Genomic DNA, 24,855 nt, shown 5'->3' on the forward strand with positions numbered 1-24,855 from the left:
TCAAACAACCAGCAGGTGGCGGTGAGGGACTATTTTACTTGTGTTTGAACTGGAATGAAGTATTTGTGTTTTATTTTGATTCTGCAGAGGTGTTTCTTGGGATTTTTGTGATACAGTTGGTACAACATATGCATGTTTTTTTTCTTCAATTAAATGTTCTTGGTAACAAATAAATAGTTTCCTGTAATTATTTGATGATTCATTTAATCATAGGGGACCTCATGTGCTGATGGAAAAGGGGAATAAAATTGGAATGACAATGAGTCTTCATAAAGAATGTTACGCGATAAGTGCTCCTACAGAGATTAACATTTATTTTGACAGGGTGACGCACATCTGTATCCCTTATGAGACTTCATGTTGGGGTTGTCATCAACAGTAACAACGGGACAGGTGAATTTGGATTACGGTAACCATAGTGAGCCAAAAGAAATTGGGTCAAGCTAAACCACACCTGACTTCATCAGTTGGGAAGTTTGTTTTCAGCATTAAAGTCCTGCTCTCATCACGAATCCAAACACGTCATACATTTAATGTGTTTCTTTTATTTTGAAAGGCAAGACCAGGAATAGTAACCGCATTCAGGTGAAATTGATAAGTACTCCGTCATCGAAGCCTTTTAATGTTCACCAAACGAGGTGAAACTTTAAAGTAGCCCCACTAGTTTCCTTTTGAGATTATTGAACCAAACGTTGACCCCGGGTTTGTTATGTAAAGAGCTGACTCTTCCGCTGTGGCCGGGAGATACAGCTCGTTCGGGCTATAAACTTTGGGCCTCTCCACTTGACGTTGGGCTCGTTGGAAGTTTGAACCAAACTGTACGATGCATATGCTAGCGTCAAACGGATCCATAATGGACCTGGGCTCGGAGGTGGTGAAAATTAAAGCTCACTACTGTGGGTAAGTGACTCTTCGTGGGATGTATTTCCAAATAGGCAGTAGTTATCCGGCTGGCGGTGTCGAGGGGGTGGGAAACACCTGTGGAATGGAGACTTCCAGATGGTGTTATGGGTCAATATGTAGCCCTGTCATCTTGGGTCTTCAGCACACCTGGCCGGCATCAAACTCTCAGATGTATAAAGAAATTACATTAAAATGAATTCTAATTTTGAAAATGTTTTAATGATGTCTCTCTCTCTCTCTCTCTCTCTCTCTCTGTTTTTTTTTTTTAAATAATTATTTTGCTAACTTTAGTCGTGTTATATAAAACGTTAATCAGTTGCTATTTGCTGGAACTTGTGTTTTCTTGAGGTGTGTCTCGTGGTCCTTTTGTTAAAAAAAAACTGCAGACCTTTAAGGTCTAATGTAGTTGAGTATGATAACGTGAAAAATGCCGACGTGTTCTAATTTAAAACGTGAGTAATTACATTTCCTGCTGTTACTGCGAGAACTGGACTGTGGAGTACAGCTCCTGGCTGCTGCACAGTGTCCCACAGAAGTGTGAGACCTTCATATGAGAAGCCTCAGTTGTACAGATATAAGCCTGTCAACTTGAGAGAAATGCTTCATAAATGTTCTTTCTATTTTGGAGTGTCTTGGGTGGAGTGGTTGGGCTTGCCCGTGTTAAATGGCTGGTTTAGCAGTGACCCTTTGAAAAAGAGTTCTGGAGCTCAGGTGACTGTGGAGGAAAGTTCAGTCAGCCCCCTTTTGATCTCCTTTAGTGTCTGAGTAGTTCTTGCCCAACTCTGGCTCGGATTCTTCGACACACGGATGCAAAGAAGAATTTGGAGTATGTCTCTGAAGAGTGATGCTTCTCGTGCTTCTTCTTGGTCAGGATGCAGGTGTCCGGTGTCAGATAGACAAAACCCCCTCAGGTCTGTGAATTCCCACCACTTTCTTTTCCCGTGAGCTTTATAAACTGTTGTATCGGCTGCTTCTTTCCTTACATAGAGCCCTCTGTTACCCCCAGAGACTTCTTGGAACTTGAATTTATCATAAAAAAAGGATTTATTTCACGAGTCACCGTGAAATGCATGTCTTAGCCAAACACGTGTTAGTGTTACATTTGGATTTCTTTGAAGTTTACTGACATTTAAAGTTTATTGGAAGGAGCCAGTTGAGGTGGTTGGAGTATCTGGTCAGGAAGCCTTCAGTTCGCTTCACAGAGGAGGTATTTCAGACATGTTTCACTGGGCGGAGGCCTCCAGGCAGACCCGCTCGCTGGTGGGATAATCTCTCGGCTGGCTTGGGAATGCCCCTGTGTCCACCTGGAAGAGTTCGAGATTGCGGCTGGGGAGAGGAATGTTTGGGGATCTGTACTCAGATTGCTGCTCTTGGATCTGGGCCCGGATAATCTGAAGAAAATGCACAGATGGAAGTATTATTTGGAGGGGATTTTTGTGTTCCCTGACTTTGTTCTCAGGGCAGGCTTTTTGTTTTCCTCCTCCCAGTGTCTCTTTCTCTGAACTTCACGTTTAACTGTCAGCGGATCATCTGTTCTTGGGTTAACTGCCCTTGTATCAGTGAGCATCTATATGGTCATTTAACTTTTTGTGGGTCGGATTCTTTTGATGCTGCTTCGCCTTTTAACCAGTGATGATGTCATCGTTACCAACAACAACCTTGTCTTGGACAAACGTGAGAGCGAAATCCTGATGGGAAGTGTCACACGGGCGCAACCTTTCTCCTTCATTCTTGACTTCTTTGGTTCTTTGTTATTCTGTGAGTTGGCGGAACGTTTCGCACTTGCAACAAGTTTAAACACTGTAGCAAAACTTCACTGTGAAAGTTTTGGTTTTTGCTTTTCTTATTCTGCTGCTTTTGGACGTTCCTACCAGGGCTCTTAATGTCGGTCCTCATGTTACGGTGAATCTGTGTGAACTGCGGTGTTTGTGTCACACATAATGCTTTTCTGACATAATTCTCACCAGTTGCTCATCATGAGTGAGTGAAAGACTTATGCATTACTGTGATAAGACACTGTGAGCTAATAATGTTTGCTTGTTCTTTTATCATCACATAACCAGATTAATCCATTATAAATATTAATTCCTCCAGTTACTAACTCCTCTCAGGACTAGCTGGATGACAGTATGTATGCATGCATGCATGAATGAATGGCTACTGATTGTGAAAGATCTTGTGGATTTATGGCAGGTTGACTATTCCAGTCTCCACTCTACACTGAAGCTGACATGCTCTGTAATCTTAGTATTAAAAGATCAGGAAAGGTCAAATAGAGTGAAATATTAAAGCCTGAGAGTGTAAAGCCACCCTATGCTGTGGTTTATTAATCCATTTGGCATTTTAAAAGAACCACATGGGTAAAAGAACAACAACATCTGTTTGTTTGCACTCACAGGAGTAGTAGAAGTGTAGATGTTTCTGAATGAATGATTTATTTGGGGAATAATTGACGGGACACATCATGACTGATGGACACACAGCACTGGATGTAAACCTGGGGATGTGTTTGTGGTTGGATCTCTTTATGTTGACTTTTCTGTGAAAGTCTTACAATTTCTGCTTCTCAAGTGGCAGCTTACCGATGGTAAGCTTTTTCAGATGTGTCTCTGAACTTGTGGAGTGTGTGTGTGTGTGTACAGGGACTGGAGGTGATGTCGCCTGGTAAGACTTGAGTTAATCCTGTAAGTTTTACACATGACCCTGTGGAACATGCATTCATGAGCTCTTTGCAACTTCTGAACATGTTCAGACTGACCTTATCACTCGTAACTGGCTTTCAAAAATGGGTCAAATGGGTTTTCTGTAACTGGTTGTAAAATAGAAAAGCTAATGAACTTAAAAGCCGCCTGGTCTCGAAAATAAAGAGTCCCAAAATAACCACCTTCAGCTTTGATTATGGTACACATTCGCCATTGCTTCATTTAATTAAACTTGTGTAAGTAGACAACATATATCAGCATCTAGAGATGCATTCATTGGAAGCGCCTGTCAGGTCTTGAACGGGGTAAATCTGAACTCATTTTGATAAGTCTCACTAATAAGTGATTTTTCTTAAAGCTCCACAGCTGTTTCTTCCCAGTGCCTTAAGTTCTCTTTGCATGGTGCATGTGGAAATGCTCTTACTTTAACTTTAAGTCATTGCTGTGAGCTGACTTTCTTCTCTTGTCTTTTAATTTCTTCCTCAGAGATGGCGTTTCACCCCTATCCTTCCAGGTTTAATACTGCATCGAGTAGTTCTTGAATTAAAGTACGTTTGCTTTATGCCGACTGATATTTCACCCTCCTGAAACGGAGTGGCACCTTTTCCACCAACACAGGACGGGGTGGTTCGATGAATAAAAATCCCTCGCTGCATCAGTTAATGTTGAACAGATGAAACATTAATCGCCGCAGGACTTTTCCAATGGGAACCATCTTATTTGCTTAGGTAAATTCACTAATTACTTTGTGATTAGTGGCTTGAACAACATCTGAAAACCAGTAATGATCGAATCCTTCATGATACTGAATCGTACAGCACACAATGTTTACCACTGAAGTTAAACTGGTCCAAATTGTATTTAAACCAGGAAGTGTCTGATCTGAGTCTTTGCTATGGGCACAGAATGAATTACAGTATTGCTTTTAGCAGGACATTCTGTTCGAGATGAGGCTTTCTTGTTTGTTTCAGTAATCCAAGCAAGTATTTGTCAGGCTGTGTGTCTACATAGTTGCACTTCCAGGACAAAGATTTTACAGCCTGGGTTTCACCTGAAACATTTTTGTCAGTACACCTTTTGTTATTTATTAGCCGTAGCATGTTGGCAGGATTAACCTTGAAAGCTGAGCAGGAGCCGTGCTTGGCCGTGCCGTGTTGCAGCGAAATGCTTTACTACAGCTTAAGTTTTTAATGGCATGATGCACACCTGGCCCGAAGAGTGTCCCACACACAGGCACTGCAAAAAGGAACGGTCCGCACACTTCTGAGTATCACAAAACTTGTTTTTCACAGGCTTACACGGTTTTCAGGGATGTTTTTGGAATCTCTGCAGCACGTTTTGGTCAAAATACCAAAGAAAGACTGAACAGCAGATCCCTTTTCCTTCCATTAATTAATTTATAAGGCATTTGCATATTTTCAATGCTTTTTCTGCTCCCTGCTGCAATGCTTTTATTTCATGTAAAGCACTTTGAATTGTTTTGTACATGAAATGTGCGATACAAATAAATCTGACTTTGACTTTAAAGAATGAGCATCTTCCTCGCTTTAACAATCTGTTAGGCCTTAAAGATGGTAAAAGAGCTAAAAGTGTTTCAGGTGAAAGGTCTGGAACAGAAGAAGAATGGAGGAAAGACTGAGTTTTACAGTCATTTACATGTTGTTGGATCAAGATTAAAAATTTTTAGTCAAAACCGACAGAAAAATTCATAAGAGAATGAGAGCGAAAAATGCAAATAGGCCAGAGCAACATTCAGGACAAAAGCAGCGGATAAGAGGGTTTCAAAAACTGTTTGAACTCTTTAATGGTGAATCGATAGATAGAAATGATGAATTAAATCCCATTTATCTCATTAGCCTGCGTCATTTTTTGCACTTTGCTGAGCGGATCTGATTAGGTTAGAACGTGGTTACTGCATCAGTGTGAGGCACACCTCTCCAGTTCATGCCCACAAACATGCTCGCGTGTGTGTGTGTGTGTGTGTGTGTGTTTGTGACATCGCTTCTCATTCGCTTTGGTGGGTGTCGACTGCGTTGCACAATACCTGCTGAGAGACAAGCTGTCGCTGCGTCACCTTGTCAGAGTCCAACTAACGCTTGCCATAAACACACACACACACACACACCCAGAAACCTGCCAGACGCACTCACACGAGAGCGCTGGCTGCAGCTCCTGCTCGGACACATGCGGCTTTCATGGCGAAACACACAGGCGCTCACATGCAGCTGGTTGCGTGTGCGACCCGGTCTCTATGCGAGGCGTAGTTCTGTTGCATGTGAATACACGCTGTGACCAACAATCCGCGTTCAGTCAGCAGTGCGGGTTGCTGTTGAAACTCAACACGCACGCCCTTATTTGAAATAGTCATAAACTGATGAGGGTATGTGAAGGCCAGCGCTGATAAGAAATCCAGTGCTTTACGTTTGAGGTCAGTATTCGACAACAGAGACGGTGAATGAATCCTTTATGACCTTTGATTTCAATCGCACCCTCCCCTGATTGTCTATTTTATAGCCTCTGTGTTCAAATGAGGCCAAAGTTGCTTTTCTTGATATTCAGTAGACCAAAACCCGCTGGCTTGTTTGAGTAAATATGTCTTCCCAGTATTTTTCCTGCAATTTGCACCGACTGTGTTAACCACAGAGCAGTCGGTGCCCATCTGTGTTGTTTACCCCACTTTGACAGCTGTGTGGAGCTGGGCCTTTAGATTAGGACAGGAAGTGTATTTGGTTGCTCAGAACCCATCGCACCAACTTAATTATCCTACACGCAGTAGTCGGAGATGGACTGCGTTTCTATTTAGCCATCGGTTCAAAGCTGCTTCAGCTTAAAGTCAGAGAATCCGAGCTTTGCAGCGTATTTAAGAGAGAGGAATTGCTTAAAAGTTGCTAAGACTAAGAACTGTGTCTCTCTTTCTGTGTTACAAAGTGAAACTGTTTGTGTTGAGGATCTTCTCAGAAATATTTGTACCTGCTGCGTGTGTGAATTCACAGGAAAGCTGTTGGTTTGGTTAAAACAAGCTCTGTGCTGATTTATTCGATCACATCTGGGAGCTGTCAGTCGACACCCTCAGCGGACACACCCCGGCATCTCAGAGCAGAGAGCGCGGCCTATTTTCCTCTGATTTTTGCAACGTAGTTTACAAACGTATAAAGAATTTACGTCGGGCTGAGTGATTATATTTATATGTGACATCTTTATTACTGCTTCAATTGGACTCAAACTCTTACCGAGGGCAGGAAGGCTCTGACGTTCTGTTGCTCGTCGTTCAAGTGTCTTTTGGTCTTAAGTCATTTGCTGTGATTTGTGCATTAGTGGAAAAAGATGAAAAAAGATTGGCTATGAAATGGAACAAAAAAGTGAGGGGTCTACCCATCGCGTCATTTCACGACAAAGCTGTTGAAACTTGGATTATTAGACAGATCTTTAGTCAGTTGGGATCGATGAACATCAAATATATATGTTTTATATCATTTGATCAGATACTTTAAAGTGTAATTATTGAAACTGATGATGCAGCGTCTTTGTGCATAAGAGCAGCAGCACTGGCAAAATATGGGCATTGTGATGAGGATGTGATTTGCAATAAATACTTCAATTAATGGCGCTAATCTCAAGTTGATTAATGAGGATGTAATGTCAAAATTATTGACATTTGGTTGCAACAAAATGGGCAGAACCGTAGTTCTCCTGCTGAGGCGTGACGGTGGATCTTAGAGTGACTGAAAGAAAACAACAAGTGTGCTCACAGCTTTGCTTCTAAAAGTGCTAAAATGCCTCCTTCTGCAGCCCCATTCGGTGTTTGATTCTTCAGTGTTAGCTGGAGACTGCTCTTCCCATCAGTGGTGATCCTCAACATGGATTGGTGGTGGATTATTTTCTCTGCGAGCAAGTGTGTGTGTGTGTGTTCCAAGGTGGAATTACAGATAAGTTTGTGTTATAACTATGGCAGCCGTGCTGAAAGCATTGTCGCTGCACAAAGTGACTGCTTTGAAGAGGAAAGAGGGCCAAGGTTTAAGTTATTTACATTTGGACCATTTTGTATTGTATAGTAGCTCAATTTTTGCAGTAAAATGAAAAGTAATATTATAAGGTGTATCAATAATTTTGACATTACATTCTTATATTTAAAAAAAAAAAAAAAAGGTTTTCTTCTTTTTTTCAGTGGTTTATGTAATTACTAATCAGAGGAAACTTGTTGGTTGTGTAATTCTAAGGAGCTTTAAAGTGAATATTTGCTCTGAGAAGCTTTATTCTCCAACACAGCCTGAACCCTCTGAGACAAGGTTTCTGTCTTTTCTTTAAGTAGTCTTCAGGAATAGTTCTCCAGGCTTCTTGAAGGACATCCCAAAGCTCTTCTTTGGATGTCGGCTGCCTTTTGTTCTGTTCTCTGTCAGGATGATCCCACACTGCTTCAATAATCTTGAGGTCTGGGCTCTGGGGAGGATTCATCCCTCCATAAGACCTGTTGCCGCTGATTTTCAGTCCACTTCTTGTGTCATTTGGCATAGCTCAGCCTTTTCTCCCTGTTTCCCTTCCTTAAGAATGGCTTCTTGACAGCCACCCTTCCATGGAGACCATTTCTGATGAGGTTTTGGCCAACAGTAGATGGATCAGCTGAAGGTCCAGATGCATCTCTCAGGTCCTGTGTCAGGTCTTTGATGGATTTTTTTCCTCTTTCTTAAGGACGTCACTTTCAGATCCTGTTCATCTGCTGTAGATAGTTTTTTTTTTTTTTTGTCCTCCACTTGTCCAGTTTCCTCAAATGTTTTAAGGACACACTGCACACCGTGCTGAGATATGCCAAGTTTTCAGCTAATAACTCTTTGGGAATCACCTTATGGGCACAACAACACAATTTTATGTAAGTTAAACTGTGTTATGGTTGACCAGCAAATTCTTCAAAATTATCTGGGTTAACATGTCTCTTAAAGATTGATTTTGGGACTAATCTTATTCACATATTAAATGCTTCCCTTTGGCAATACTTGAAATCCTGCAGACTCCAGATTGATCTATCAAAAGGAGTCAAATGCTGGATGACTGATGCCTGACTGCAGTTAAATAATAGAAAGTCTGAGGTGGGTATTTCATGTCTTCTCCTTACTCCTCAGAAGGTTTAGGAAGCCTCTTAGAGCCACTGTCAGTGAATCTTCAGGCTCAGACCAGGAATTAGGGAGTCATATTTGAGTCTGATCTTAAATTTGATAGACAGATTATTTTCCCTGCTAGTAACAAAGTGCCTAAAGATAGAATTTCAAATGGATTCTTTGCTAAGTTGTCTGTTATGTGTAGAAGCAACACTGGTTCATCCCTTGAGTTAGATGTCTTTTTATGCTTGAAATTCTATGCTTGGTCCGAGTTAAATGGCTTAAAAAAAGTAAAACACAGGTCAGATAGAAGGACTGGTCAGAAAGCCTGGAGCGCTATTTCTCAAAAACACTTAGAAGAAAGTCTGGCTGCTTGGAAACAAAATGTAAAGAACTGGGTTTGAAGGCAGTGCAGCATTAGACTGGGGTGATGGCAGCAGATATAAATGTCGGGCACAAAGCAGCAGAAAAGGAGGTGTGAAAACGTTTCCCTCTCCAACAAACACTGGATCGTTCACTTCATAATGTCTTTCCTGTGTGGAAATCTCATTATTACGTTTGTCTGATCCTGTCTGTCACAGTTACCGTCAGTGCAAGCTGGGGCACAGCTGAGTCAGGCCTGAGTCAACCGTACATTTTAGACAACAGCGTTCCAGCCAAAGACTCCTTCACTTTGCTTTAAGTCCAGCTGGAGTTTTACTGGATCCTTTTCTTTGTCAGACCTGTTTGCATGTCCCAGTTCTGTAAACACCTTGTCAGAGAACAGCTTAATGAAGCAGCCTCCCACAGTCTCCTTGTCTGTGTCTCCCAGTATCAGACCATAGGGAGAAGTGAAGTGCGGTTTCAGTCATCGTGAATGAATCTGACATTTTGTTGTTGACTTCTTGGAACCCTCTCTGGGATCTCTGTTCTGCCGAGAAGAAGTGACTCAATCTTGACATTTTCTGTGTATTTGTGTTCTTTCAGAGACATGTTGATCGCCGACTTGGCTGCCACGTTAACCTTTGTGGAGCTGTGTGAAGAGGTGAAGACATTGTGCAGTGTTGCCAAACGGCAGCCCATCACGCTCAAGTGGATCGATGATGAAGGTGAATACTCCTCACGGTCAGTCGCTGTACATCAGTCTGCAGCTGCGTTTCGTCCTGCAGGCACATGCTGCATCCTCTTCATCTCCGTCTGAATCCTGGCTCAAAGAAGCAGCAGCGTTGCCAGAGAGTCCATTTCCTGTCAGTTCAAAAGTCACCACTGCCACATCACAATGTGCACTGGAATGATTTGATTTGTTCCATTCAGTCTATCGGATCGGCTTGGGTTGCCAGATCTGCTCAGGTCACTGCTCTGTTTTACTGTTCATTACCTTTGAAGGTTTGTTATTGTTATTGGCTACGGATGTACTCAGAGAATGGATGTTAAGTGCAGTCAATGTAACTATTACTTATATTAGTCAGTGAAGCTAATTGATGCTTTGATCTTAGACTTATCCAACTGTAGTATTTGAGGAGTTTTGAAAACTGGAAACACAACTGAGGCTGTGGAGTTGATATGTTCGAAGTTGTTTTTAAAAAATGAATAAATAGTGGAGCAGTAAGTCGATGCTCATTAAATGATTAAATGCAGAATTTATTTTTCACACAATCGAGATTTATAGTGCGAACATCTTTCCTCAGCCTAGCCAGCCACACATGGCATCCATAGTCCATGAGCAGACCTGCAGGTCGAGGAGGTCTGGTACTGGATCAGGTTTTATTGTCAATTTTCCTTTTTTTTTTAACTCGTCGTCCTTCAGCTCAAAGCATCTGACGCTCTCTTGAATCGTGTGTGTTTCTTGTAGGGGATCCTTGTACCATCTCCTCTCAAATGGAGCTCGATGAGGCTTTCAGGATTTACAATCGGACCAAGAGGTCAGGACTGCTGCTGCACGGTGAGTTAGAGCCTCCTTTAGATTAAACTTGACTAATATCCAAGTCTGTGTACACTTGGTGTCCCGTTGGAGTGGTATTGATTACAACTGTGACTCTGAAATAAATGTTAATATTGTGTTGATCTTAGCCGATCAAACGAATACATTGCTGAATAAACATTAGCGTCAGGGTAGTTTATATTGTTCCTTCCTATTTTCAGTGAACAAAATAAAGGGGACGCAAAATCAAAAAGCAACGATAAATTTGTGAGAAACTTGATATTGCAGTGCTTCATCATCGGGAATGTTTTTGGCCTTGATAATCACGGGTTAAAAATCCAATATTGTTACAGTCCTACTATAAATCTTACTGTGCAGTGTGTTTTTGCTGCAATAGAGGAAAAATAACTCTGTAAACGCAATTTTATTAGAACAAAAAACACTCTAGGAAATCAGTTTAAACACAAACAATCCAAATTGTAAAGAACTATTGCTGTGGGTGGGAATCTGCCCACATCCGCCACATTGTTGCGGGTTGATCTCATTGCTTATTTAAGTACATATGCAGGAATTTAAAAAACGTGCTCTTCTTTTATTAGATAAAGAAATGACGCGTTCTAATACTAATAGTTTTATTAAAGGGGGAGTGTAAGAATTGACAATGATGTTGCGTTCGCTTACCATCGTATAAATGTTAACGACAGATAACACTGCTGAGACGTGACAAGCTTTACATTTAGTGTGTTTTGAGACAGACGTTATCCCTTTGGTTTGGTTTGGTTGAGTTTATTCTGAGTCCAAGCCCAGCACGGGAACTGTGGGAAATGTTCGAGACCCGTTGAATGTATGCATTCGGGACTAATTTGACTTCCAACTACATCATCTGGGTGCGTTCGTCTGAGTTTGCTTCAGTCAGACTGATATGTTTACATATATTTTAGTCAGACTAAGGCAATGATTGATTATGAATAGATGATTTTTTTTCTAATATGATGTAAATGCATTGAATAACTGATTCCACAACAGCGTGCAGGTTTTGTTGCAGCAGTCATACTTTTGCTTTCATCCATTCATTGCGCCTTCCATTCATCACTTAGTTCTTGTTTTTAACTTTTGCAGTCTTCCCCAGCATCCCAGAGCGGCCCGGCATGCCCTGCCCTGGAGAGGACAGTAAGTAATTCAGTTCTCCTTTCAGTTTCTAACCCTTTTTTTTTTAAATGCCAGCTAAATTTTACTCGGATGCTGACATTTTGTCTGTCAGCTCCTAAATAAAATCGCTCGAAAAATCACTAAATGAAATGATGTGGGAACATAGCAGTTCTTCTGGAGTCCTCTTATTTGTTTATTGCAGAGATTTAGTATTTTCAAAACAGCAGTCGAAGACCATGCACCCCCGCCAAGGCTGATCGGGCAAAAATGAATGCAAATTTCACACTGACAAACAAACCGAACCTACCTGATAACCACAGGCAAACGGAATGAAATAACTGAGACAAATTCAAGGCAGAAGTTGAGCCATTATTGTGATGGCGTCTTTTAACACTGCACAATGAAATGACTTGGAGGAAGTCATTGAAATGGGTTTGGGTTCCGTGGGACAAGATGGTGCTCAGTCAATTTCATGGCAGCCCTCCTTATCAGAGGATGCGATGTCTTCATTTGCAAATTGAACAGTTTGTCAGAGGGAGCCGGTCGCACCGGTGAAGGATTTGTTGTATGAACTGGATTTTCTCATGGAGGTGTGCACTTTGATGAAATTTGATGTGTAAAGTGAAAGAAATAAAACAGAACAGTAATTTATTATACCAATACTGTGCTTAAATACACTCTTTGTTACTAATCTCAAACCTCAGATATTAGTGTTTAGGTTGCATACATAAAAGCATACAACAGTCAGGGGGCCTTCAAACTGTTAACAGCATCTGCCTGGCAAATGTACCCAAATCAATTTGATTCAGACAATTTCCAGTGTGAACTGAACACTAAATCTCCTCTACACATGCTGTATTTCCTTCCTCAAACAGAGGCCTAGGCCTTTTTTTACTTAAGCTTTCTAAGATACCACTCTGTATAAGAGGCAGTTCTTTACTTCTAGCTCCAGAATTAGAAATATGGTACCTTATGGACTAGAGCTCTCAGTGTTGCAACAAGATTCAGCGGTAATGCATTTCTTTTTGGCTGGATGAAAAAGTCACCGCAGCGATTTGAAACTTTTGCATCCAGCGTTATGGAAATTGTGCATAGAATTACAGCCAGACCAACACTAATAAAGAGAAGGGGACAGGTACTGGTAAGTTGAGAGATGCTGTCTGGTTGTCTTTTGTGAAAGATGTTCATGCTCAATGTTCTTGACCTTGCAAATGGCCACATAAAATTGGCTCAACACTCCTGTTTTTTGTAACCTTTCCAACCCTGTGCGTTTAAAGAAAAAAAAGAAGAAAAAAGAGAGAGAGAGCAGGTCCATCTCTAAAAGAACCTGAATGACCCATTCAAACCCACAAAGCTACCTCTACAACGACTGCAAATGTTACAAAAGAAATCGGATCAAATAGCTCTTAAGATTAAGTTGAAACTGTGTTGTTGCATTAATGTATGCATTATGGACTTCTTCTACGATGACCTCCAGTGCTATTCCTGCAACGTGGGATGTCATTTTCCTCTGTAGCGCCACCTACTGCATAGGATGAAGACTGCACTGCTAGCAGCACTGTGTTGAGGTCACGTTGAGCATATTAGGGGCTTTAGAGGTCAACAGATGGCTGTCATCCTTCACCATCTCTGCCAGTCACATCCAGAAAAATGTCACAGTTTTGCTCCATACACAAAGCTACGGTATAGTCATGAATATCATTCTGTGTCAGCTAGGGACACGATAAGTGAGTTTGAGGTTTACATTGGACCACTCAACTTTGAGCTCCTTTATTCTTTGGCCTTCATCTTCAGCTCAAGTGACCAAGTTCCCAAGTATGTGAACGAAACGCTAAACTAAACTAGCAACTATGAGAAAAGAGGACTTGCAGTGCACGCTTCCTGTCTCCATCAACCTGAATCTACGTCCTTTGGTCCCATCGGCACCAGGACCAAAGGCTGCTTCTGTGAAGAGAAGCAAACCAGCTAGCAATCTCCCACAGGTCTTGCTTCGAAGTCCCATCTGGGACTCCATTAAATCTTCAGGTTTTTTGTTATAAATGTGAAAGTGAAGTTCCATCTCTTTAACAAAATTCACCCAGGCACGAGAGCTTACTTCGTTTGGTTCAGAAATCCTTGGACTCTGCGTCTTGAAAATCAGTTTTTTTGTGTGTAACCTGCACAAACACAATGATTTGCCATATTAAAAATCACAAAGAAGACAATTTTACTAAATCCCACTCGCAAAGAATCGGCCATCTGTACTAAAGTGTTAACTTTTCAAGCATATATTTCCACAAATTATTATGCATGTACAGCAAATTTGACTTGCATGTCCCTCTTTAAACTAAGTCTGATTAAACTAAGACCTCCTGCAGTGGTCTATAGGTTGTTTTTTCTCATTAAACATTCTCACTAACCTGATGGCCAGATTGAGAACATCACGGGGGCTGAATTTATTGGCGTATGTGGGGTATTTTTGGTTGGACTAGCGGCGAGCTCGTCGGCTGTGAAGCATGAGTACCTGCAGTGAATGTCTCCCTCGTCTGACCTGTAATGCTTTACACCTGTGGGAGTGAGTGGCACGTTAATGCTCAGCTCTGTGTAAAACGCTGTTGTTGTAAGACCTCAGTGTTCATGCGAGTAGTCGCCGCCGCCGCCGCTGCGTTCCTGCCTCCCCATTCTCTCATGTTGTTTGCTGCACTCCCTCGCTGTCTGTTTGCTGTGACAGCACGTTTCAGCAGCTTGTGGGCTGCACTCCTGACTGTGCACGTGTGTGTCGGTGTGTGTTTTAATGGGAGGGGAGCCCTGTGCTTTTTGTCTGAGGCAGACCTCTGGTGTAATGTTTGAAGAGCAGAGTGTGGCTGTCATTCTCTTGGTAGGTAACGAAAGCTACACATGTGCAGGCATCCACAAAGTTAGCCTGGTTGTGTTTGTGAAGCTTTGCTTGCTGTTCCCCGTTGTTCCCTGTTCCCTCTGCTTGTGTAATATTGCAAATGTACGAGTTATAATTGTGGCTTCCTGCAGTGTTTGCTGCCATTTGCACCTGATTTGCTTCCTGATGATTAACAAGTGGAAAGAGGAGTAGAGGACACAAGTGGGCTCTTCACAGAGGAGCCAGAGGGTGGAAAGAATGAGAATAGATGGAGGGAGGATGTTATTTGTTTTTTTAGACATTTTGCGTTTTCAAGGCTAACCGAGATCTCCTGATAAAATAACAAGAGCTCATTTGAAAAAGAAAGCTCACTCGCTTTCAGTGATGAACAACAACACTCGACATATTACCCTCTATCGTCATTTATTCAACAAAAGCTCAACTAAAATATGGAAGCAGTGTGGGGAAAATGGTACAGCCTTACGGCTTATGTAACTAAGAGGTTAAGTGCTGCTAATCAAATGAACCTGATTAATTGATCTTAGTGTGCACTTAAGTGTTGGCTGGTTCTGCAGGTATGTGTGTATATGCATTTGTAAATGATTTGTAACAAGAACAACTTAGACAGAGCTGACAATAAGACTCATATGACATTATAAACACATTATCAGTGGTTTAATAACGTAGTGTTGGCTAAAGCATATTGTATCTGTTGTTAATTATTTACTGTTTCAGTGAGCTCATCTAATAATACACAACTATTCTCTGTTCAACTGGTTGTTCTTTTCCTGGATTGTGTTCATCTTCTTTCTGTTGTTCTTCTTCCAGTTTGAACTCATGTGTGTCAGAGTGCTTTTCCAGCAGCTGTAGGCCTCAACTGATGGATTAAACCCATGGCTAATTTACATGTTCCTGCAGCCCGGCATACTAAATAAGGACAAGGTGCAGAGTGACAGCTAAGCCGTTTTAAGGCAGGAAGGGGTTATTTTCAGTGGGTTAGAAAAAAGAAACTTGGGTTATTTTTGAAGAATAGAGATTTTTAGGTGTTCAGAAATGTCTGGACCTGAAAAGATATAAATAACAATCAGTCTGAATTGAGGCAGTAACAGTTTGATTTCAAAATGGGAATGATTATGTTGGCCTTCTAAAGCTACTTGATAAGAATGAAATTGTACGTTTGTGAAGCAAGCCCTTCCACTTTGATGAGGCGTTCCACTCTAAATTGTGAACATTAGCCTCTTGACATTACTAAAAATTAGGGGGTTACCAAATTGATTTGAATTAGTCCCCCGGGGACCATGGATACTGATGCACCAGACATGGAATTCCCATCAATATTTCAGTGTCGAACAAAATAGTGGAACAACGCTGCCTTCTCTATAAATAATCTGGCAATTTTTCCCATTAGCACCCCTTTAAGTGCCATCACACCCTGATACCACTCTCAGCTCGCAGGAGCAACTCTCCTCTTGCTGTTTTGTGCCAGAATGTAATCTGTCTTTGTGCTGTCCAGCAGTTCAAAGCATTTGCTGTCAAATCAATCCTGATGAGATGCAGTTTAAACTCCAGTGTACTCGAGGTGGTTTTTTTTTTAGTAAATTTGCAAAACAACTAGAGAAGTGATTTGCTGATGGGAAAATCTTGTCTGTAAACCGACACAAGCTGAATCAAACAGTGGAGCTGACAGCAGTAGAGAAAGCTCCCATTGGAAGCGGCTTACTTAAAGAGTGTGTGTGTGTGTGTGTGTGAGGAGTGAACAGACCCCCCTCTGTGTGGAGAATGATGGAGGTTGGGAGGAGGTGGAAAAGCTAAAATCCTGGATGATGTGCTCAGTGGACAGAGGCTGCCCTGCCTTGCACCGGATTCTCCACCACCATTAAGCCCCACCCATCCCCCAACAGACCCACCCTCCTCCCCCTCCCCCTCCTCCTCCTCGCCACTGCTACCACTTTTTCCCAACATCCCCCTCTCTTTCTCTCAGCTGTGTGGCACCGCTGTCTCTCCAGGGAGGAGCCTCCAGCTCTGCTGCATCGCACAAGAAACAGAGGCGGGCCAGGGACACCGTGTGGAAGTCAAAGACAGTGTTAATATACAAGACAGGCACTCTGTTTTTTTTTTTTTTTTCTTCCTCTTTTTTTTTTTTTTTTTTTTGGTTTTACTATTTTGGTATCTGCCTGTTTTGCCCCAAAAGAGAAAAACAAATGAATCTACGGCTTCATCAAGGGCATTTCTGGAAGCAGAAAGGGGGAAACGGAGAGAAAGAATAAAGACGCCTGAGAAAAGCAGCGCGACTCTATCAGCTGTGAGGAGATAGAGGGGAAGAAAGGGTGAGTGAGTGACAGAGAGAGGAAATAATGAAATAAATCCCAGAGAGGAGAGAGAGAGAGAGAGAGAGAGAGAAAAAAAAGAGGGAGGGATCACCAGAGAGAAAGCGGAGGGGATGTAGCGGTGTGTATCCTCGCCGGCTCACCACATATCCACACATGCACATACACACACATACATGTACACACATAAACATTTAGCCTGGATGCTGTGCCGATAGAGGTGGAGATTAAGGAAAAAGGCAAACCGGTGAGCTATCCGTCTGATATCTATCCCGCATCCTTCCATCCTTCCATCTTTTCATCTTTTCATCAGTCCATCTTTGTGTGTTCACCAAACCCAGGGACAATGGATTTGGATGAGGGTGTCCTTGCCAGCATTTTTATCTCACAATGTGTGCGCAGGAGAGATCTGCCTTTTCCTGTGATTCGCATGTGTGCGATTGATTTATGTCTTATCGCTGATCGTGCCACACGCTGCAGGCAGAGACTGTGTACATGCAACCTGCTAGCTGTGTTAGCATAGCTGGTGCCTGGCTCTCAGCACTGTATTGTAGCCCTGGAACGCTGTCTGTTTGGCAGTGCACTCGGAGGCTGCACCTGCCAATGAGTGCGACATGATGTCGGTGTGCATGTGAGGGTGACGGTTGCATTGTTATTGTGCAGCCTGGTTGACAGTCGTATATTGAGATGTGTTGCAGTGAGTGGCGTCCACCTGATATAATGTCTGTGATGCAGGCTGATTGCACATTAGAGCACCGTTCCACTACTTGTCCTCGAAGCCTCTAACCGAAATGGACTCCTTCACAGTTTAAATGCTATTTCAGAGGCTTAGTCATCATTCTGAGAATGTATTTCTGTTAAAATAACATGTTATTTTTAGAAATGTATGTGCTGTGAAAATTGTTTAAAGATTAAATGTGGGACAAAATAGAGGCAATAGCACCCCCCTTAAAATATCATTCTTAGAATGAATCTGATGCATCCTAAATTGCATCCATGGCACAGAAAATAAAGTGTTGCTTTGTCTCTGTCAGTCACGATTCAGATATGTCTAAATTTGTGTGTGCGTGTGTTAGTGGAAATATGCCAGGGGATGGTTTACTGGCTACAGAAGAAACTCAACAAATGAACAGTATAGAACCTCTCTTAAATGATGTTTTTTATCCATTTTCTTCCATGTAAAAGTTTCATGGGGGCATCAAGGGGAGAGGATTGACAGATCCAGTTTGATTATAATTTAATTATCTTGGCTAGGACAACAGTGAAACCCTCATGAAAACAACTGTGTGTTTCCAGTGTCTCTGAAGAGGATTTATTAACTTGGAGATAATAAGCCTGGTGGGTTATCTCAGGCTGGGCTTGGAGACAACATTTTTAACAGTCTATGAATGTTGGGAATGAAAGAAATGAGTGTTTACCAGGCAGAAAAGGTGTATTAAAACGCTTTCAAATTGTATGAAAGAAATTAAAGATCACATGATTTAGTAATCTGAACCAACTGAGGGCCTCAGGCTTCAGCTTTCTTTTTTTTCTTTTTTATTTCCTGCATGTTTCTCAGCTTTATATCTTAAATCTTTTCATATTGGGTCATCAACTGATTGGAAATCTGCACATGCACATTAAGTCCTACGCATTCTACCTCTTCGGTCAGCTGGGCCAAAGCTTCCCATGCATTGACACATGTAATCATCCTAAAGTACATTGTAGAGTTGTGAATAGGGGTGATTACATCACAGTCTCTCCTCAAAACAAGTGCTCCTCATCCTCTTTGATGATGAGGCTCTTTTGTATGGTTCTTTTGATACAAATACTTTGGCACCACATGGTCGGCCACACAGTGATCGTATGGACCCTGTTGGCCTGGTGCCGGTGACTAAATTAACATCCCGCAGAAGTTTGATACTTTGTTTTGGAAGTGAATTTTCCTACTTGAAACAGTGGAGGGATTTACTTTGACTTGTGGTTGAGACTGTGCTCATGTCAGGTGATATCTCTTCGAAGACCCTTATTATGTTTTTTTTTTTGTTTTTTTCCCCGAAAATAAATGCTAGATAAGCCATCCTGATACAGATGTTGCAGTTACTGCTTCTGGGAGCTATGAGCTCAACACTTTTCATATCAATTTAAGAATGGTGCAAATTCAAGTATGAAATAATTATGAAATGAAATCTTAACAGTGGCCTTCAGATACACCTGCAGCTGTTGTGGTAATCTCTTTTGAGGAATTCTGAAGATATCACTACAAGAAAAGAAGGATCATTTGGGGTGGGCTGCACCATCGAGGTCCTTGTCAGTCTGGACAGGGATCCAGTTTTTTCACCCAAACGGCCGGCTTAGTGCTCATCCCTCAAGGCTATGCTTCATTGTCTGGGTGACACTGTGTTTTAATTGCTAAAGTGCACTCTTCTGATGTTGGGCTGGTGGTATTGGCTCATCCCATTTTACTTTGGAAGTGTCTTTGCCAAAAGTGACTGAACACTTTGGCGTTCAGCTTCCCTGACCTTGGCTTGCTCTCTGCAGCGAACACAGAACTGGAGTTTTATATTCGAGAGGCTTTGTCTGGTTCGGGGGGGGGGGGGGGCATTTACTGCTGCTTTGAGCAGTGGTGGACTGTGCAGTTTGAGTCATCCTGTGTATTGATCCCCAACGCTGTTTCCAACGGTTTATGAGCCTGAGAAAAACTGTGGTGTGGGTTTGGATGTTTTCTTCCTGTGTGTGATTTTTTTTTTTTTTTTTTGCTGACTGGACACCGACCTATTAATAGCACTTAACGGATAAAGCTTGGCTGAACGGCTCAGTCTGCAATGCAGTCGTAGATATGTGATGCTACACAACAATACATCTGCTTCCATTTCCTCTTGTTAGTGGACGTCAGTGTTTATCACTGCACATAAGCTCCTGCAGCTCTCTTCTTGTTCTCTGCTGTGGGGCCCAATGGGACTGCATTATGGAGTTCCAGTCAGCCTGTAAGTAGTTGAACTAGTTAACTAGAGACCATCAAACTCAATGGACTGCTGCGTTCAATATCAGCCTGACTGTGGAGCAGAAAACCCGTTTGCCAGCATGAGTCACAGACAAAACAGTATCCATTTTTCTCACATTGGATCTTATATGGTACCATTACATACTACATGTCATCTTAAATGATCACAGTATGTTCAAACAAGTGCAAAAAAATACAAGTATAAGACGATATTCAACAACAGGCTGAAAACTAAAGGCTCCGTCTTTGTCACTGTAAGGCTTTTGTTACTTATTACTTACCTCGGAGCAAAAAGTTGTTCAGAATGGCCTCGTATCATTGCTGGAAGGCATTCTAGCCAATGACACAGCCAAGCAAGTGAAAGGCTTTTTCACCCCCGATCGCATCAGATAACGCTCCAATTTATAAATGGGCCTTTGGACCGTTCAGTGCCAGCCTCCGGGGATTAATCTGAAAGCTGAAACAGTTTGCATTTGTGAATAAGTGATGAGAGTGGTCGCATTTTTACGGCTTGTTTGGATCACGCATTGATTAGCACGAACGTGTAGCAACGTTTTGTACTGTGTGCTTGAGAAGCCACTCAAAGAAATGCCATTCAAGTTTTCAGAATTTCCCACTGATATCGTACACGAAGACCTTCGGCTGTCATCTTGCTTCAGCGCCCTGGCGCACCACTTGCGATGGAACATGGAATGATTTGGGGTCGGTTTAGTACCAGCAAACTGTGGGATTACATAAACTCATCAGCCCTGACTTAGAACAAGGGAAGGGAAGCTACTTTCAAAATCTAATTTCAGCATCCTCATTACTTGCTGTAAGTTGTAGCCACTGATGTAATCCTCTTGGATGCCTCAAATCTGATTACCTCTGTCGGTCGTGGATTCACTTACCTCCATGAGCCTAAAAAACAAATAATGCACTGAAGTCACTTCGCTTTAAAGGATTTTAGACGATCCAAGTGTGATTATCCATTATGATTTTAGCTATTTTCTATTAGGTTTATATTTAGTCTCATAATCTGATTTATTCATCTAGTTTGACCTTTGCTGTTTCCTTTGCTGTTTCCTTTGCTGTTTCCTTTGCTGTTTCCTTGGTCAAAACTTAAAAGTATTATTTTTTTCCAGGAGTCCAAACTTATCCAGGTGAGGAACTAAACGGTGAAACGACTACAAAACCTCCATTTTAAGCAGCCATTGCAATTAGTAAATCCGCTTACCGCTTCAAGTTTCAGTTTAATGCGTTTAGGTTGTGTACATGAACTGTTGTTTACAACCTCTTGGATCATCTGAGCACCCCATGTTCTGATATATTAAAAATAAGAATCCAGTTATCATCCAGCATAGCAGATGTCCTTATTTTCAAAGAGTTTTTAAGGGTTCAAGAGTTTTTGGCCATGGAAGCTGAGCTAAGTCGGGACTATAAACACTAAAGAGCCTTGAAGGCACAGCATAGAAACACACATGACCCCCGTGATAATGATTCCATCTTCCTTACATAGTACCTGCCCTCGCTGACTGGAACTCTCTTTTTTTTTTTTTTCTCCTGGTGACGGTTACAAAATCGCCTTGTATATTTTGACTTTGTCTTTTCCTCTCTAAGGTTTCTGACACCCACATATTTCCAGTGTACAGAGGCCAGAGGCAGCAGTGTACACCATTATCTTTACAACCAGAGAGAAAACCAAAGACACTTTGACACCGGGTGGACGTGTTCATCCTAGTGGGATGTTGTACTCAACAAATTTTCAGTGACCCAAAGAGGACATCAAAGTATCACCCGCCACAGGATGTGGCCATCTTTGCATGGGTTGGCAACCAATAGATGCACTCAGATACAACTGGGAGTGGCTTATATCGCTAATGGGAACTGCTGGCGACCTAAGAGGTGATGTGTAAAAAGACGGCTGTCTGCTTGGAGACAGTTTACTAACACAAATGAGTTCAAAACAGCATCTGATCTTCAGGAAGTACAGCCTTATGGCATCATTAAGGCTCGTACATAATTTCTTTATTGTGGAAAAAGTCACCGGGGAAGGCACTGAATAAAGATTTCCTGGTAGACAAAATGTATCTGCTTTTCCAGATGTACAAGATGTCTCCTGTGAAGCCGTGTTTATAGATCAATTTCAAGTACAGGAGGACACAGAGATATCTGAGAATAAAAACGCATCACAATCATGCATGTCAGCTAATCAAGGAAGAGTTGCTTAGCTACAGAGGTGGCTGTTGGCCAGTGGAAGTGGAAAAGAGTAACTGCAACGTCTGACCCATCCTGACTGTATCCACCTCACTCTGCAAGGTTTTAGTGTCACGTGACAGGGGAACGTTCTTCACAGTCCAACATGTCTCCCGTGATGGCGGCACTCCGCCACGGCACGTAAAACGGGTATCACCTATTCTCATAGTGCAGTGCATTATGGGGAAGCACTGACCAAAACAACGGAACGCTGCTGCTCTTCCAGCCAGATGCAAGCAGACTAATGAGCACCGTGTCCAGGGATTCGCTTGAATAGTCTTTTTTTTTTTTTTTTTAAATTAAGAAGGCTACATGATAATTTAGTGAAATTACCTGGAATAGTTTGAGCAACAGCTGTGGTAAGAGCTGTTCAAATTCTGCACAGGGGAAAGTAGCCTTTATGCCTCCATAATTCTGTCACTTAGCAGAGGAAACACTCGCTCATCCTTTGTGAACAAATCCAGAGAATTCGGTCCCACAATCCCTTGCAGCCACAACTTTCAAAGCTGCGCTCGATAATATTTATCCAGCTGGAATGCATATGGATGAACATGAGGGCAGGAGGGTGAGTGTGAGCAGCTTGTGACAACAATGCATTTCACTTTCTGACATAATGCTTTTCGTTCTTAATTACAAACCTCCATAATTGATACTCACTTGATACCTTGATTCTCAAAACCTTGTCAACAGCTTGTCTTGTTATGCTCATCATGTCTATGATACAGCCTCAGTGTAGCGCCGCCATAAGATTGCATTAGCTGAAGTATCGATTTTGGGGTGTATTTATTAAACAGCTGTAATTTCAGTGATGCAGAGCCACACCACAGCTTAGTTAAGTTTAGTTGGATTCTCAGTGCAGAGCGGTCATCCTTTCCATAATCCTTACTGATTTCACCAACTTTACCTCATGACGTTTTCCAATGAGGTTAAGGAGAAAAAAAAGCTTAGAGAAAGACAGTAGGGGAGTCCTGCAGTAGAGAAACAAAAAAGCAATTGTGCATCACCATAAAGGGAAATGGATGTGACTCAGAGGCCCTAACTCCACATGTTTTCATGTACTTTTATCAACTTTGTGCATAATACAAGTACCTGCTCTGTTATAAAACTTTGCAACAAGCTCATTGGCACTAACTTTGAAGTAAATCAGACTGAAAATGTCTTAAGGCTGGAAGACTTGATGTCTGTGCGTTGCACAGTTGGTCTGTTGGCGACAATAATAATGAGTGATCTCATAGTAGCTTCACACTCATCAGCCAGTACAGCAAACTACAGTGTTGTATCATGTCCTCAAGCTCAATGTTTGACCTAAGATTAAGAAAAACACCTCATGTCCAAGCTTTGAAATGTCTCTGTGGCAGGAGACATGTTTGTCTTCAGCTCCGTTTGTTCGAGAAATAAGTTTTTCTTTCAATTAAAGCGACAGGGTTTTTTTCTTTTCTTTTTTTAATACTTTAATCGTATCACAATCTTTTGCTTGTTGGTGCTTAAATCATCTTAAACAACAGGACAGAGAGACAAAGTCTCATTAATTGAGGTTAATGGTGTTTTTATGGCTCAAACGGAACTCGCTGCCAGCGGAGTATTAGATTACTGTTGCATACAGGACTTAAAAAGGGACCGACACATCTGCAGCATCTACAGCAATATCCAATATTGTTATGTAATGCAATCATTATATTAAATCTACAGCTTTCCCTTGAGGATGAAAGTACGACAAGATTCCAAACGACACCGAACAGACTGAAGTAGGTTCCGGCAAAACGATGTCTTCCAACTTCCTCGTGCAGCACCTCTGACCCTCTTGAAGTTACTTGTCTATTATTCAGCAGCTCCGGTATGATCTGTGCTGCCACACAAGGTGCTGAGCCAGAGGCTGGTATTTTATATTATTGGACAAGGTAGTTGTTGCTTGTTGTGCGGCATTGATCAAAGCCGCCAGACATTACCAAAAAAGTGCGACTGTTGAGAGAAATCCATCTTCTACAGCGATTGATCACTGCTAAGAGCCGTGTGCCCTGCACTGCTCGGCCTATTTAGTTTGCAGTGGAGAATTTGTTTTCCCCACTCGCAGTTGGACCAGAGAATTGTTACCTCTGCTTGATGAAGGGATAGGACCAAGTGTGGGAGTTATGAATAGGCCTCGAAGCGGCTTTTAGATACCGTCGTCTTGTGGTGGACATGTTGGCATCAGCATGAAATTCCTGGACCGCAGGTGATTTATTTTGATTACACTGAGCTATTTGCATAGATTGTTTAAATATTATCACTTCCGACGGTAAAAATTGTGACTCGTGACACATTTTAATATCTCGTCCTCTGATGTTATTGTCTTTGACTTTAAAGGCATGTTATTGAGCTACTTTGCACCCATGTTCATCATTTATATCCCTTATAATTCACTTCATGCTGCCAAAAGGGAGTTTTAGATGTAGGTTGATCTTACATTAACGAAATTTAAACACAGAAAGGCCATTGCAGCATGATAATTTACGTCACAGGGCACTGATCTAGGTAGAGAAATTGTTTTAATCCCTTTTGTGTTGCTCTGGCTCTCCAGAGGAAGGGCTAAAGTATAGGCTTGGGGATTGGTTCAACTTCTCCATCGCAGCAGCAACTTTCATATATCCAGTTCCTTTTAATGACTGTTGCATGTCAAAGCCATCTTCAAACGGACCCTTAAACTCTATTTAATGATGTGCCAACAATACAGCG

The 24,855-nt window shown here is 41.9% G+C and overlaps 1 protein-coding gene across 2 annotated transcripts in view; it reads left to right on the forward strand.

The window, feature by feature from the left end:
- The first annotated feature begins 633 nt into the window (after positions 1 to 633).
- The window catches only part of prkcz (protein kinase C, zeta), a 122,055-nt gene continuing 97,833 nt past the window's right edge, over positions 634 to 24,855 (forward strand). Inside the window, exons 1-4 of one of the 2 annotated variants that reach the window (XM_072366641.1) lie at positions 634 to 900; positions 9,662 to 9,783; positions 10,527 to 10,616; positions 11,715 to 11,765. In XM_072366641.1, the coding sequence (XP_072222742.1) occupies positions 824 to 900; positions 9,662 to 9,783; positions 10,527 to 10,616; positions 11,715 to 11,765 (340 nt within the window). In that variant the 5' untranslated portion in view covers positions 634 to 823. Of the gene's footprint in view, positions 901 to 9,661; positions 9,784 to 10,526; positions 10,617 to 11,714; positions 11,766 to 24,855 lie in introns of those variants that run through there. The other variant, XM_072366637.1, reaches the window with a different exon arrangement.

This window comes from Leuresthes tenuis, unplaced genomic scaffold (genome assembly GCF_036924035.1).
Source record: "Leuresthes tenuis unplaced genomic scaffold, fLeuTen1.0.hap1 SCAF_16, whole genome shotgun sequence".
Classification (NCBI taxonomy): Eukaryota; Metazoa; Chordata; class Actinopteri; order Atheriniformes; family Atherinopsidae; genus Leuresthes; species Leuresthes tenuis.